Source organism: Carlito syrichta, unplaced genomic scaffold (assembly GCF_000164805.1).
Source record: "Carlito syrichta isolate Samal-C Ts95f unplaced genomic scaffold, Tarsius_syrichta-2.0.1 Scaffold304767, whole genome shotgun sequence".
NCBI classification, from domain to species: domain Eukaryota; kingdom Metazoa; phylum Chordata; class Mammalia; order Primates; family Tarsiidae; genus Carlito; species Carlito syrichta.
The window spans coordinates 145,222-160,519 of NW_007248863.1; the positions used below are offsets into that span (position 1 = coordinate 145,222).

General features: G+C 43.0%; 1 protein-coding gene across 1 annotated transcript in view; it reads left to right on the forward strand.

Annotated features, from left to right (window-relative positions):
- Positions 1-15,298, forward strand: part of PLD1 (phospholipase D1) — a 171,673-nt gene that overhangs the window by 95,945 nt on the left and 60,430 nt on the right. Inside the window, exons 14-19 of the mRNA XM_008060895.2 lie at positions 686-886; positions 1,896-2,109; positions 2,697-2,810; positions 11,236-11,364; positions 12,078-12,196; positions 13,992-14,105. Coding sequence (XP_008059086.1) covers positions 686-886; positions 1,896-2,109; positions 2,697-2,810; positions 11,236-11,364; positions 12,078-12,196; positions 13,992-14,105 — 891 coding nt within the window. The remainder of the gene's footprint in view (positions 1-685; positions 887-1,895; positions 2,110-2,696; positions 2,811-11,235; positions 11,365-12,077; positions 12,197-13,991; positions 14,106-15,298) is intronic.

Here is a 15,298-nt window from a genome sequence, read left to right on the forward strand (position 1 = left end):
CTTCTCAAAGTCCAGGGGAGGGGTGAGGGTGGAATTGGCAGTAGTGGGAACTGCTGGCAGGGGTGGGGTGGAGGGAAGACTGGGCACACCTCATCAGCAAAGGTACGTGCATAATGAGCATTTGTATGCCTAACTCTGAATTGTACCCCACATCTTTAAAATAAAAAATAAAAGAAGCAGTTTTTCTGGGTAATAAATACATAAATAAAGAACTGCCAAAAAATCTACATGCCTGTATTCAAATTCTTAGCACAGTGTTTCAACTCAATGACTGCTAAAATATCAGTGCAATTTATTACAATTTTTTCAGAAATGGTTGTTGGTTAAATATTTTTAGAATTTTAAAAGATGCCAAATATGGCATAATCCTCATGCGGGAAAAGGGAACCAGCTATCAAAGTGAACTGACTTCTATCTAATGTGTAACCAAACTTCAAGCTAAATGACAGCTGCCCCAAGTTAAGGCATATGGGTAGGGGGACTTAAAAAGTAAATAGGAGTCTTTCTATCTTAAATATTGAGAATAAAATATTGAGAATAATTGGGAGATGTTCTTTGGTGTATACATTGTACATTTTGGCATTTAAATTACAAAAAAATACCTTTTTAGGGAGATAATAGACCTATTTTGTATGACAGGAAGGACATTTTTAAAGTGGTGGGATTTTTTTTTCTCTCTCTCAAGGTAATGAGGCACCCGGATCATGTGTCTTCCAGCATCTACCTCTGGGCTCATCATGAGAAGCTCATCATCATTGACCAATCAGTGGCCTTTGTTGGTGGGATCGACCTGGCCTACGGACGGTGGGATGACAACGAACACAGACTCACAGACGTGGGCAGTGTGAAGCGGGTCACCTCAGGACCATCTCTGGGTTCCCTCCCAGTGAGTGACTCTCACCTTTACAGGATTGCATTACGTGAACATCACTTGACTGACTGGTTGAGTGAGAGGCAGTATCTTCCTTGGGGGCCAAAGAACGTTGAGTAAAATGTGAGGCAAATCTGATTTTCAATACCAGCCTCCTTACCTCGCTAGTTTTAACTTAGCCTCACAGAGTCTCAGTTTCTTCTCTAGTAAGTAGAGAAGACAGATTCAACCGAACATTTGCTATCTCATACTCAGCTCCTTTTTTTCCCATTTAAAATAAAGATTTATTTTTTATTTGGAAGAAAGGTTCTTAAACAAAAACGTGTGGCAGTCAAGATTTAGGTCAAATAACAGTCAGAAGTCTTGTTAAAAGTAGCTGCCACGGTTTTTGGAAACTTCCTACTTAAAGACTTATAAAAACAAGATGGGTTGATCTTTAGAGAAAAAAGTGAATAACCGCTCAAAGTACCTCTTAAATCAAGAGCTACCAAAAATCTATATGTGTATATCAATCTGATTGCTATTTCAGTGAAGTGGCTACCAAAATATGAATGCACTAGTTTAAAACTTTGATAGGCTCCATCTTATTAACTGCTAGATATGTTGGTAACTTAGCTGAGAAAATTGCAACATAGTGACAACATGTTGCATAGTGACAACATAGGTAACAGGAAAAGTGATTGACAGGAGAAACATTGCTTACTTAATGTTTATCAGAGGACCAAGTTGAGGAGCTCCACAGTGAAAGTTACTCATGTGTTGTATTTGAGATAGAAAGGTTCATTGGAATGAAATTTCAAGCAAGCGGCCTATTGAAAGAGGGTGCATGGTGGAACTCGTGGTATGTCTTTGGTGGTGTTTGAACAGCTCACGGGATCTCGCCACTCTCTGGTGGCTGACTTCAGGCATTACTGCGATGTAGCCTCTGTCGTTTGTTCACTTTACACCTCAGCCCTATTTGCATTAAAGAACCACATTGCAGAATGGCTTATGCGATGTCTTTTTTAAAAAATAATGTTCTTAGGCTGCAACAACAGAGTCTATGGAATCTTTAAGCCTCAAAGACAAAAGTGAACCAAATAAGAACCTTTCCACCATGAAGAATGTTGATGACATGGATGCAAAAACGAAAGGGGGAGGAAAGCCAAGAAAGTTCTCCAAGTTTAGCATCTACCGGCAGCTCCACCGGCACCACCTGCGCAACGCAGATAGCGTCAGCAGCATTGACAGCGCCTCCAGTAAGTCGTGGTCCTCGCCAGGACTTGTCTTCACTACACCCTGTTCCGCCACAGTCAGACACTTTATACCTGTTTTTGAATTTACCTTTCTAGAACGGAGTGGGATGATCAATGTTGAAAGGTTGCCGTATTGTCCTACTTAAGGTCATGCCATTTTCGGCTTTGTTGGCCTCCTTTTAGGACAGGTTGATTGTTTTTTATTCACATAAAATAGTCACAACAATCACAGTTCATGCTTCTAGTGGTAGCAGAAAGACTAAGGGTGTCTAAAACATGCCAAGCTGTAAAGGAAAGAGAAAGGCATTAGACAGACTTTATGATCTTTTCTTAAAAGAAATTTCATTTCTCTACTCATCCAGAAATATATATTCAAGCTTATATCATCAAACACCCGACTTCCCACATCTTGCATAGTGACTATTCTTTCTGAGTCTGTCTTAAAGCTCTGTGGTTTTCTGTTGCTCAGAATCTTATGGCTGATTTTATAGCCTGGCTTGGTTTAAAAAACAATCAGCCTTGCTTTCCAGCACAGAAAACTTGATATACATGTTACTTTGTAAAAAACAAAACCCTCTCAATTTCTCCAGGTTATTTTAATCACTGTAGAAGTCACCAGAATTTAATCCATGGTTTAAGACCCCACTTCAGACTCTTTCGCCCTTCCAGTGAGTCTGAGCAGGGACTCACTAGATCTGAGGCCGGTAAGTGCTGTGTGAGGTGGCAGAGCCTGTTAGCCTTGAGCTTTGCTGTGTTGTCTGTCGCGTGGCATAGTGAGCGTGGATTGACTTTCTGTTGGAAGTCACCATGCCCCATGTATTCTTGAGAGCCTGTCCTGCGTGGCACACAAGACCCCTGCTTCCTAGGAATGCTAGCAGCGAAGACGAAACATGCCTGGTAACGGAACAGTGCGCGGCACACGCAGGTCAGTGGGGATGCAGATGTTCTACAGGAGGTGGAGGGCATCCCCTGTGACAATCCAGAAGGGCCTCTGCGGAGGGTGCGTCTGGGTTGGGTCCGGAAGTAATGTGATTGGGCTAGGCAGGAGGAAGACACTGCTGATGAAGGCAGTGAACAGAGCTGCTGGCAGGGGAAGGCACCAACCGTTTCTAAACGTTTAGACATCATCATCCGCTAAGGTGCAGCTTATGATGTAAGACTAGAAGATACAGGCAGTTATGCTGGGGAGTTGGAACTTTATGTGGTTAAAAATCTTGAAGGACTCTGGATGGACTTGTGCTCTGTGAATTTTCAGAAATCATAATCTAATAATCTACAAGAAGGACTAGATACTTGAGGAATAAATTAATGATCAATGAGCTTAAATTATGGTGGTGAGAATGAAGAAGGATTTGGCAAATGATCAGATATGGCATAAGTAATTGCCATAATAGATAACTCTAGTAAAATCATAAGCTGACAGTTATTATGTGCAGACTCTGTCCATCACTGCCCCAAGTACTTGCAGTTCTGGGTAGTAAGATGATCTCCTTTTTACAAATGGGGAAACTCAGGGTTGGAGATAGTAAGTGACTTGCCCAAAGCAGTTCCCGTTTATCAAGCCTCTCAGTGCTTATGATTCAGATTTGTGATCTGCATCATGACCATTTGGCTGGAAGCCAAGGCCAAGGCTCTCACGTACTGTTTAGGAGATGGGGAGTGAGAGTCCAGCGCCTGTGTCTGGATGTGAGTCATGTGTGGCTAGCAGGTGCTGAAGAGCCTGATAAGTTAAGCTGGATCTTGAGCAATGAACCCCAGTATTGTTTAGTCTAGGAACCATACATTTAAAAAATGTATTAATGAACTGCATATGATGAACTAAAGTTCGGTGTAACCTGATAAGTAAATTAGTATTTTGTAAATCATAACAACATTGCTATACATTTAAAAATGAAGAGGAACAATACATGGGGAAACGTTTTATTTATTTAGCACATGGTATTCAGGGTCACTTCTCCATAATTCCTGTGCTCAACAAAGCTTCAAAGCCCTGGGAAGCAGGCGGCCTCTGGGAAGTCCAGGGAGCCAGGTCAGGGGTGCATGCAGTGGCGCACATTAAAAGTAAAGAGTTGGAAGCAGGTCCAGATGGTGCATTGTCGTTCCAGTGTGCAGCTTTGCTGCTTCAGCACTGAAGTTACAAGTGAAGTGGAGGAATAAGGTTGCCAAGCCATGAAGCTAAGGAGTCTGAGTTATGACTGAGTGCACGTGACAGTAGGATTAGGAGAAAGTGGAAAAGATGTGAGTTGGGTGCTGAGCACATTAATTCAGGTCAGCGTCAGGCTGAGAGGGTGCTGTCCACAGTGGTGACCTGAGGACACCAACATGTGTGGTTCTCTGCTTTTGATGGGAAGTGCCTTTGACATCTGTTCACAACCCCTCACTTATAAACTGGAGGCATGTCTAGGACCGCATTGTTGGGGCAGGGGGAGAGGAGAGAGATCAACCTAAATGTCAAAGAGTAGGAAATGGTGAAAAACATAATGAACGACTCATCCCTGTGATGGAATTGAACAATCATTAAATACTGTAGTTGGGGATACAAAAATAAAGAAGATTTATTTGATAATGAATTGAGTATTTGCTAAATTCCCCTAATATGCCAGTCACTGTTCTAGGTACTAGAGATGTAGTGAACATCATCGATGAAATACAGTTAACTAGTTGGGGGGTTAGATGGGATTGTTCATACACGTAGAGGATTGAACACAATATAGCAAGTGGTGATAATCATCATGGAGAACAACAGAGTTGGCTGGGGGAAGGACAGAGAGAAGGAGTCACTATTTTATATAGGGTGGTCAGAAAATGCCTCTCTAATGCAGTGAGTTTTCAAGAGCTCAAAAGGAAGAGAAGAGTGAGGGTAAGAGATGGACTGGGGGAGGGTGTCCAGACAGGGGGAGTAGCCAGTCTTCAGGCCATGAGGCTGGAGGCCATAGGTGTGTTCCAGGGATGCAGATCTAGGGGAGTGGGCTGGGGAAGAGTCCCAGGAGCAAAGTCAGAGAGTAGGGCCGGGTGGGTTTGTGAGGTCTTGCAGACTGTTGTAAGCACTTTGGCCCTAAATGAGGTAGGAAAACTGCAGGTGAGGTCTGGCTGCCATTTTTACAGGACCATTCTTTAGAGTACACCAGGGTATCGAATCATGCCCAGGCAGGTACTGGATGTATTTTGAGGGCGACATCTGACTGCTGGGTATGGGATGGAGAGAGGGGAGGACTCCAGGTTCCATAAGCTGAAACGGGAAGCCTGTGGGAAGAACAGGAAAGATCGGGATTTGAGGATGATCACCGCTGTGTCAAAATAGTCTTCTGAAAGAGGCAGAGGACATTAAATGATGCTGACTTTGTTATGGAGGTGGAACTCAAGGGGATTTATTATTTTCCCTTCACTGTTGGCACTGCCTCATATTGCTTTTATAGTCAAACATAAATACAAATTAAACATTTTAATATGAAAAAAGTTAACTTACTTAAAAAGAAAAGCCAACCGCTATTGGGGTCTTTCTAGAACAGTGCTTTCCAGACTCTTCCTGGGATCCCGGCATTTCTAGAAGGCTTTGAGGAGGACACTGGCACGGGTGGGTCCCAGGACTCTCCTGCTGCAGCTGGCATGTGCTCACCCAGAATCATCCCATCTGGGTCTGTTTTGCTTGTTGGAGTTTCTTATGAATTTGTTTTGAAAAAGCAATATTTTAAAGCTAATAAAAGAAGCTAAAAGAGTAAAACTCTAGATTTGTCATGTAGTAACTTAAACTCATGTTGCCTTGTAAAATGTGAAACCCAAATTAAGCATGGGGTAACTCCATCAGAAATTTAAAATTGAATGTTAGCTTGATTTAATGACTTTCTTTTCCGAGAATAGTAACAGTGTTAATCTTTCTGCAGTGTGGGTTTCACTTGACTGAAAAGACCATGTTGAACTGGGCTCCTAGTAAACCTTCATGGTGTAATACAGAAGTCGATGTGGAGTGTGCATACAAGATCACTATGGGTTTTTAAACAGAAAAATGGCACTAAAAGTGTGGCTAGTCAGCATGATAGATTTCTGTAACATGTATTTTAATTCAAAATCACTAGGCCATCTTCAAGAATTGTTTTTCTTTCAGAGTTATGTTATAAGAGGGACAATTTCAGATCGGCATTGTTTTGCTTGATACTATCTATTGAAAGCGTTAAGCTGGGTATGGTAGCTCATGCCTGTAGTCCCAGCACTTTGGGAGGTGGCGGCAGGAGAATCACTTGAGCCTGGGCGTTCAAGACCAGCTTGGGCAACACAGCGAGACTTCATCTCTACAAAAAAATTAAAAATGAGCCTGATGTGGTTTTGCATGCCAAGTAGTCCCAGCTACTTGGGAGGCTGACACAGAATCACCTAAACCCAGGAGTCGGAGGCTGTGGTGAGCTGTGATTGTGCCACTGCGCTCCAGCCTGAGCAACAACGTGAGATATTGATTCAGAAATAAGCAAATAAATAAAACAAGAAGAGTTAAATTTTACTCATTTTATATTCAGCAAATATTTAAGCAAATATTAGATCGTGAGGGCAAAGTTATTTTGACCATTTACTTGAGACAGGTTTTTCAAATTTGAATATCCTAAGCATAATGGATAAGGAAAAGTAAGTTAAGCTGTTTCTAAACTCTGTTCTCAGGGTTGCAATGCACACGATAAAGAAGACTCATTGTGTGCTGTTCAAGAACTTATTACCTAATAGATGGGCATAAGTTTCAAATGCTTTCCTACTGCCTTTCCTTACTTTCTTTCATCAAGGGAAGATCCTCACAGATGTGATACAGGCCCATAGACCCTTTCCCACAATTCCAAAATCCAAGAAATTTTGAAAACAAAGGATTCTTTAAAAATATGGCTTGGCCGGGCTCGGTGGCTCAGCCTGCCATCCCAGCACTTTGGGAGGCCGAGGCAAGTGGATTGCCTGAACCTGAGGGTTCAAGACCAGCCCGGTCAGCTTGGTGAGACCTCGTCTCTACAATAAATCAAAAAATTAACTGGGTGTGGTGGCGTGTGTCTATACTTCTAGCTAGTTGGAAGGTGACTCAAAAAAAAAAATTATTTATTGAGAACCTATATTTATAGTAACTGGCCTTGACCATAGGAAGAAACTCAGTGAGCAGAGGCTAAAAAGGGAGAAAAACAGGTATTTCAGCCAGATGTTCTATCTTAAGGCACAGATATAGTATATACCAAAAGCATTTATTTCAGCACCTTTGACCTGAGTGTGAAATATGAATAGCTAGAGGTCTACAATCGCTTATACAAAAATCCTTGGACTCAGATATGCTTCAGAAATCAGAAGGTTTTGATTTTAGAAGGGTAATATAATACCTATTATGAATGTAATATATTACATTACAGTCCTAGCAGGGTCCAGGAAATACCTGGAACGTAAGCAAACTGTTTCTACTTATACAGCATCAAGTGGAATCCATGAAGATAATAACTGACCTCTTGTTGGTTTGGCTCAGTTTTTGCTAACCAGTGAACTATAAAAAAATAGTTGGATTTTCAGAGCTTTTGGAATTTGGTTAAGGGTTAGTGGATTTGTTTAGAGTGACCTAGTGGGATATATCTATACCAATTTACGAAGGGCCTCGAAAATCAAACAGAAACCCTGTACCTCATCCTCTAAATGTTGAATAATCCCACTGAGGGGTGGTTCAAGGAGGAACCTTCACCAAGGTTACACTAGAGACACATAGAGTCTGACAAGGTTGTGCCAGTGGGCTCAAGAGTGCAGTGACTGAAAGAAATGTTTACTAAAAGAAGAATTAGCAGAGTTGCAGTATGACCTGGGAAGTGGTGGTGGGGAAGTGGGTGAAGGAGTCTATGAAGAAGAGAGGAGTCAAAGGTGATAGAGAGATTTGAGCTTGAGTGATACAAACAGCCGGTAGAAGTCTCAAGGGAGGACTTAATTTTGTGGGATGGTTATTACTTTCAGAGGTAGGTGTAATTTCAGAGTTCTGGCGGGTTGACTAGGCAAGCAACATCAAGTGAGGCACTGGAAGTGACTGTAGTTCTGGAGCCAAGACAGAGGCCAGGCTTGGAGGGGTGTGCCTTTGGGAAGTGGGTAGGGGAAGATAGGAGAAAGGGGAAACGTTGTTAGTGAGGAGGAACTGGGAAAGAGATCCCAGAGGGAACTGGGAAAGAGATCCCAGAAGGGAAGGTGGGAAGCCAAGAGGTGAGAAAAAAGGAGGAGGCATGGTAAGGCCAGAGATAGCAGACGAGGAAACAGAAGGCCCCAGGTGTGAGGCAGCCAGAATCTGACAGTGGGGTTTACAGACAGTTGGCGTGACAACCCGTGGCAGAGACACGGCAGAGGCAATGATGAAATCACCTGGAAGCCAGACACAGCCTAAAAAAGACCCCTCGGGTCCACATTGCTGAGGCCAGCCGTCCCCACCACCTCATAGGTGCTTTTGCAGCTCTGAGCTGTTATCTCAGGCCAAGTATTGTCCCTATAGCCTTGGTAGCGCATGTGTTCTGAGAAGGACCCTGACTTGTTTAGAGCATTTCTAGGCCATGGTTAAAAACAAAAACAAATTTGAATTATGAGCAGGTTGAATTCAATGAGTGCCCAGATAATTTTCTGAGACTAAGAACTGGTTTTGTTTCATTGTCTTTATCATAACTGGTTGTTAGGTGAAAGCTTATATTTAAACAAGTGTATGTGTGTCTACGTAGCCTTAGCTTTGAGTTTCTCAGTTGATGAAAACAAATTATACACACACATACACACAGTGCCAAAAAGTGTATCCACACTTTAGGAAAGGAAAAAACAGTATTAAAATTGTAATACTCAATATATACCAATAACAAGATGAATGTTATCCTTTGAGCAAATTTCATACTACATATTGCTACTATAATTCAATTCAACTTCAAAAAAGTAATACATTGATAACATTTCTTAAAATGTGTATACATGTTTTTTGGAACCCCCATATATAAATATGCATACTTTTTAAATGTGGAAATTAACCCATTATTTCTTTTTCCTTGCCTCCCTTTTTCTTTTTTCTGATGGGCAAACAGATCTACCGGTACTTTGGGCTTTCAGTCTCAGACAACAGGAAAATAAATCCCTGGGCACAGTCAATGGAAGTCTATTTTTAACATTATTTATTATTATTATTTTTTGAGCTGCTCTAGGCTGGAGTGCAGTGGCATGCTCACAACACCCCAGAGTCAACCTGCTGGGCTCAGGGGATCCTTCTGCCTCAGCCTTCCAAGTAACTGGAACTACAGGCACACACTACCATGCCCAGCTAATTTTTTGATTTTTTATAGAGATGAGGTCTCGCCAAGTCACCCAGGCTGGTCTCCAACCCGTGGGCCTGGGCAATCCTTCACCTCGGCCTCCCAAAGTGCTGGGATTACAGGCTTGAGCCACCGTGCCCAGACTGTTTTTAACATTATTTAGTTTTGTTAATATTTGACACTTTAAGCCATGTTTCTCTTATCAGAAGTTGTAATAACCTTTGGAAGGTTAATTATTCAGTGTGAGATTGAATATTAGCTTGTGTAGTGACTGCATAAAAGCATGCATTCTGCAAATACTTACTGATTACCCGGCTGCCAGGAGCTGTGGGCAGTAAGGAGACATGACCCCACCACCGAGGAGTCTGTAGGACTAGCAGGGGTTGGGGTGTTGCACAGTTGCCACCCAGGGGCAGAGGTGCTGGGTGAGCAGTGGCTGATGGGTGACAGCAGTGCTGGAGACCACCTTTCTCTGCAGTATCCGGGAGGTCTCTCTGGGGCAGGTGACGGCCAATGTGGCTGGGAAGGATGGTTGCGAGATCAGGCCTAGCAGGAAGGAAGAGCGTTACAGATAGAGGGAATGATGTGTCAACTGCTTGGAGGCATGACAGACCAGGCCTGTGAAACACAGTGAAAAGTGTGCCTGTCAAACACAGTGAAAAGTGTGTCCTGCATGGCACTGAGGTTGGGTGGGGGAAACAAGGACTGGAAGATAGCCTGGCGCCAGCTTGGGAAGAGCTCTCTCTGTACACTAAGCCTTTGGGATGGGACTTTGTAGGCAGCAGGTGATCCTAGGCTTTTAACAACGGGTTTGCGCTTCACTAAGACAGTTTGGAGACAGTGCAGTGGGAGGAGGGGGAATCACGCAGTCACCTCCCTGGCTACTGCAGCAGAGCTGTTTATTCCCTCAACAGACATTTTTGGGTTCAGTGTCTGTTTGTCAAGTGCCTCTTCCGTGCCATGTGCTGCCTTGGCGATTTGTCATTCTGCTAGTCTTCTGACTTCTCTGTGTTTGTGGTCAACGTATCCCCTGAATTTACAAACTGTGTAAATGAGCATTTTCCCATCAGTGAGATGGTCTTGGTGGAGCTCTTTGTGAAGTGCTGCAGGAGACTGCTGCTTTTGCGCTTCTGCCATCAGCTTCTGTCTGTTGTATGTTTTTGATGACTGTTGCTGTATTTCTTATGATTTGGAGTGTATAGAATGTTAGAGCCCAACAGATCTTAGCTGTGATCTAGGCCGGATTCTTTCTTTTGCCTATAAGGGATTTATATGCAAATAACATACATTTATATGTAAATGGCTGAAGCTCAGGGTCACCTAGCTAGTTAATTCCAGAGCTGGATCGTGGGCTGTCTGTAAATTTGAGAGTCTTGCTTTATTCAAAAAACAAGAATTATGCATGAGGTGTGCACCCTGTTGGCTGAGGAAGGAGAAGTGGCGGGAGACCTCCATTGCCTCTGTGTACGTATCAAGCCTCTCCACTCTCACCTGGCTTTACTTCTCTCTTAGTGTCCTCCCTCCCCCCCATGTGCATTGCTCGTTCACCGTTAACCCTGTGCATGGTTCTCCCATTGATCTGGTAGGCGATGAGAATAAGCTGCTCAGCCGCCTGAGAAGGTTCAGTCTCGTTGTTTAATGATAAGTCTGGCTATCATCCCAACTGCCCACTAAAAATAACCTTGTGAGGGTTGCAAAGCCTTGCCAGCCCACAGCCTCTAAGGCAATGGATGAATACTACCCTAGTTGTGAGTCTGAAGCAGTGAGAAAGTTCATACATGTTCACTAGATGAGAGTTGAGCCTCCTCTCGGGGCTGCCCGTGCCACAGTCTCTGAGGAGGTCCTGCTGCCTTCACAGACACCAGCTCCATTCGCAGTTTGCAGACAGGTGTGGGTGAGCTACACGGGGAGACCCGATTCTGGCATGGAAAGGACTACTGCAATTTTGTCTTCAAGGACTGGGTGCAGCTTGATAAACCTTTTGCTGGTGAGTGTCATGGTGAGGGGCTGCTTTTGAGCATCTCAACACACACCTACATACACATTCTAAATGCCTTTTGTTTTGGTTTATTTTTGAAAATTAGGTAAAACTTTAGAGACATGATTTAGTCATTAGTCATATACTTCAGTACTGACCCCTGTAGTTACAGTAAGAAAAGAACATGAAATAGAGCTGACTTATCTGAAAACTCCAGATTTTCTGTAGGCAAATTTGGGGGGTCGTGATCTGTAATTCTCCAGGAGGTGGGAGCCTTCCTTTGGTCACCTTCTTCTCTGCTTATCACCTCCATTTTCCAGCATTAGAATGACATATTTTCAAATTATCACTGTGTTAAGAGTCCAAGAGGAGACAGAGGTGGCACCATCTGACACTATTTCAACAGGATAAAAAAGAAAAAAATATATAGTTTCAAGCCCACAGCCTTAGATAATGTGTGCCAACTCACATCTTGCCTTGTCTAGGGACTACCTGATACTTACTGAAGTGGAAACATATCTGGGAGAGATGCCCAAGGAACTGTGTTCCTGACATGAAATCTGTTTCCCTTGCCTGTAAAAATGCTGTTCTAAGCCAAGAAATATATACACATAGTGGACACTAACACGTTTCAGTTTAGTTTATATGTCATAGCTGGAGTCAGAGGGCTTCTACCCAGCATAGAAGTTAATACCTGTTCCTCGCCCGGTGCACTTGGGCAGATTTCATTGACAGGTACTCCACTCCCCGGATGCCCTGGCATGATATCGCCTCTGCAGTCCATGGGAAGGCGGCACGTGACGTGGCGCGTCACTTCATCCAGCGCTGGAACTTCACGAAGGTACTTGGGTGTTGTTATCACGGTTCGGTCCACAGGAAGAGAAGCAGGGCAAGCTGGAGGAGGGATCTGGAGGCTGGTGAGAAGGGGCTGCTCCGGCCACAGCTGTGCCACCCACCTGCATTGTTGTCAGGGCGCCTGGGCCTCTGGGTGAAAAAAGAAGGAAACGTTCCTGAACTTTCACGCCAGAGACAAGGCACAGTGCAGATGCTTGTGATGTTAACCTCTGGAGCCTTCTTGGACTCTCAGTATTAATCGAGCATTTACGGGCATGCCTCTGTAGTCATGTGGGGCTATCAAAGGCGGATGGGAGCTGGTTGAGACGGGAGAGCTCAGGGGTTGGAAAGTCCCTTCCAGTCCTGGAATTGCACTGGGTTCCTATCAGATTCTGAGAGCTGGTTCTGAGCAAAGCAAGTATTAAGAAAATGGAGCCATTTTTCTTTTCTTCAGATTGTGTCCTCACTACTTGTAAGAGCTTGACCTAACATTCGTAAGTTAAGCTAATTGTTAAAGTTCTACTTTCTTTACCTGAAGTGATAATGAGACCTTATACTCCCTTATCATTTGGGGAAAGAATTCAGTTTTATTGACAACTTAGAGTCTTAACTTTACTTTTCATTCACATAAACATTATAAACATGTAGCGGAAGCTCTAATGGCAGGATTTTTAAACAAAAATTTAGGGAGGCATGGATGAATACACAAATGGGTTGTTACTCTTAGCCTACTATACTGGCAAAGATAAAGAAAAAACTGCTAATACCTGCAGTTGGGTTGAGTGGTGGGATGGGAGAGTGCTCTTTTTTTTTTTTTTTTTGAGTCAGAGTCTCACTCTGTCGCCCAGACTGGAGTGCCGTGGCCGCTCCCGGCCACTGCAGCCTCGACCTGCTGGGCTCCGACGATCCTTCCGCCTCAGTCTTCTGAGTAGCCGGAATTACAGGCACGCGCTACCACGCCCGGCTAATTTTTGATTTATTGTAGAGATGAGGGCTCACCAAGTTGCCCAGGCGGGTTTCGAACCCGCGGGCTCAGGCAATCCACTAACCTCAGCCTCCCAAAGGCATGGGATTACAGGCAGAGCCAACGAGCCTGGCTGGAGAGTACTCTTGTACCCTGCCTCTGGGAGGATACATTGGTACACCACCAATAAGTCATTTTAAAAACCCACTTTTTGGTCCAGAAAAGACATTTCCAGGTATTCAAGCTAGAGAAGTAATCCAATAAGGTAATGTATTTTTATATCGCTTCTAATAATTCAAATAAAATTAGAAATAACTGAAATGCTGATTAATAGGAATTTATTAAACAAATGATTCTTTATACCACTTTACTATAAAGTTATTAAAAACAATGATATAGTGCTATATTGCTGTGGCAAAATATCTACAACATAGTAAAAAAAAATTAGTTTATAAAAAAAAAAACAACAATCCCATTTTTGTAGTGATATGTATCTATAACTGTAGATTGTATTTAACCTTGCTTAACAAATATAGAACAATACATGGGGCAACCCCTACAGGTCCCCTCCCACTGTGGGAGTTTTTCTGTCCTCTCAATAAATCCTGCTTTAAAAAAAAAAAAAAACATGCTTGCTATAGACGGTGAAAGATGGACATTTGGGAAATAAAAAACAAATATAAATACTCTATAGCCCTTCACTTAGAAACGTCTACCTTTAGCATTTTCTGTTTTCTTTTTCAAAATGAACCTGAATTTCTTTTTCTTCACAAAGTAGGGAGGAATGGACTTCTTTTCTCATTTGACTCTTTTTTGCTTTATTTTTTTCTTATTTTAGATTATGAAGTCAAAATATCGGTCTCTTTCTTATCCTTTTCTACTCCCAAAGTCTCAAAAAACAGCCCATGAGTTGAGATATCAGGTGCCTGGGTCTGTCCGTGCTAAAATACAGGTAAGTCCAGCTTTTCTTTTTGACACAGTGCTCTAGGTAGAGATAAATTGCTGTTATTCAACCAAGTGCCTATTACATTGGCGTCAGATTTTTCAATGACAGCTTTTCTAAAGCAAATCTGAATGGATCTTTTAAAATTTAGTATTATGTTTCCTATGTTAAATGGATTCAATTCACCCTCTTTTTAAAACTCGTTTAAAAATATAGCCGGGCTCAGTGGCTCAGCCTGTAATCCCAGCGCTTTGGGAGTCTGAGGTGAGTGGATTGCCTGAGCCTGCAGGTTCGAGACCTACCTGGGCAACTTGGCGAGATCTCATCTCTACAATAAATCAGAAATTAGCCGGCCGTGGTAGCGCATGCCTGTAATTCCGGTTACTTGGAAGGCTGAGGTGGAAGGATCGCCGGAGCCCAGCAGGTCGAGGCTGCAGTGGCCAGGAGTGGCCACTGCACTCCAGTCTGGGTGATAAAAAAAAAAAATAATAATAATAAGTGCATGTCCTTGGAGAGGGCTGCAGGCAAGGAAGGGCTATTCCTGTCATTCCTCTGAAGTGACCCTAGCAACATGATACACAGTGAACCTGAGACTGATACTGCTTGAGCACCAGGAATTCAGCTGCAACTTAGCAGCTGGGAAGCTAGTTGCAGTTCAGTCTAATTTTAGTTCTTAATTAACCAAATGCCCTCTAGAGGCCCTTTTAATGGAATAAGGAATATGCTTAACAGAGACACAAAATTTTACCAGATCTAGTTCAACCATCTCAAACTACAAATAAGAAAGTCAGACCCAGTGGGGCTCTGAGGCTTATCCAGGGTCACCCAGCTACTCACTGATAGTGGCGGGACTTGAAATGTCAGTCTATTCCAGTGTTTCCCAATCTGCTTTCTTTACCAACCACAGCTCAGATGTCTGGAGATCATGTGGGGACAGAACTAGATGGGCCACCTTTGGCTTTGCCTTTTGTTTGTTTGAAGTCACCACTATCAGCATTAAAAGCCCTGTTTAAGCAAAGATCTAGCAGTCAGCTACTACTGCGTATCACCGGCATGGACTTATAATGCAGGCATGGATCCCAGTGAATGTGAGGCCATAAATGAAGTGCCTAAAGTTACTTTGCACCGTGTGCACGTAGAGGTGTGTGTGTATACGAAATAAAGATGTTTCAGACCAGAAACATTTTTTTAAGTAGATAAAT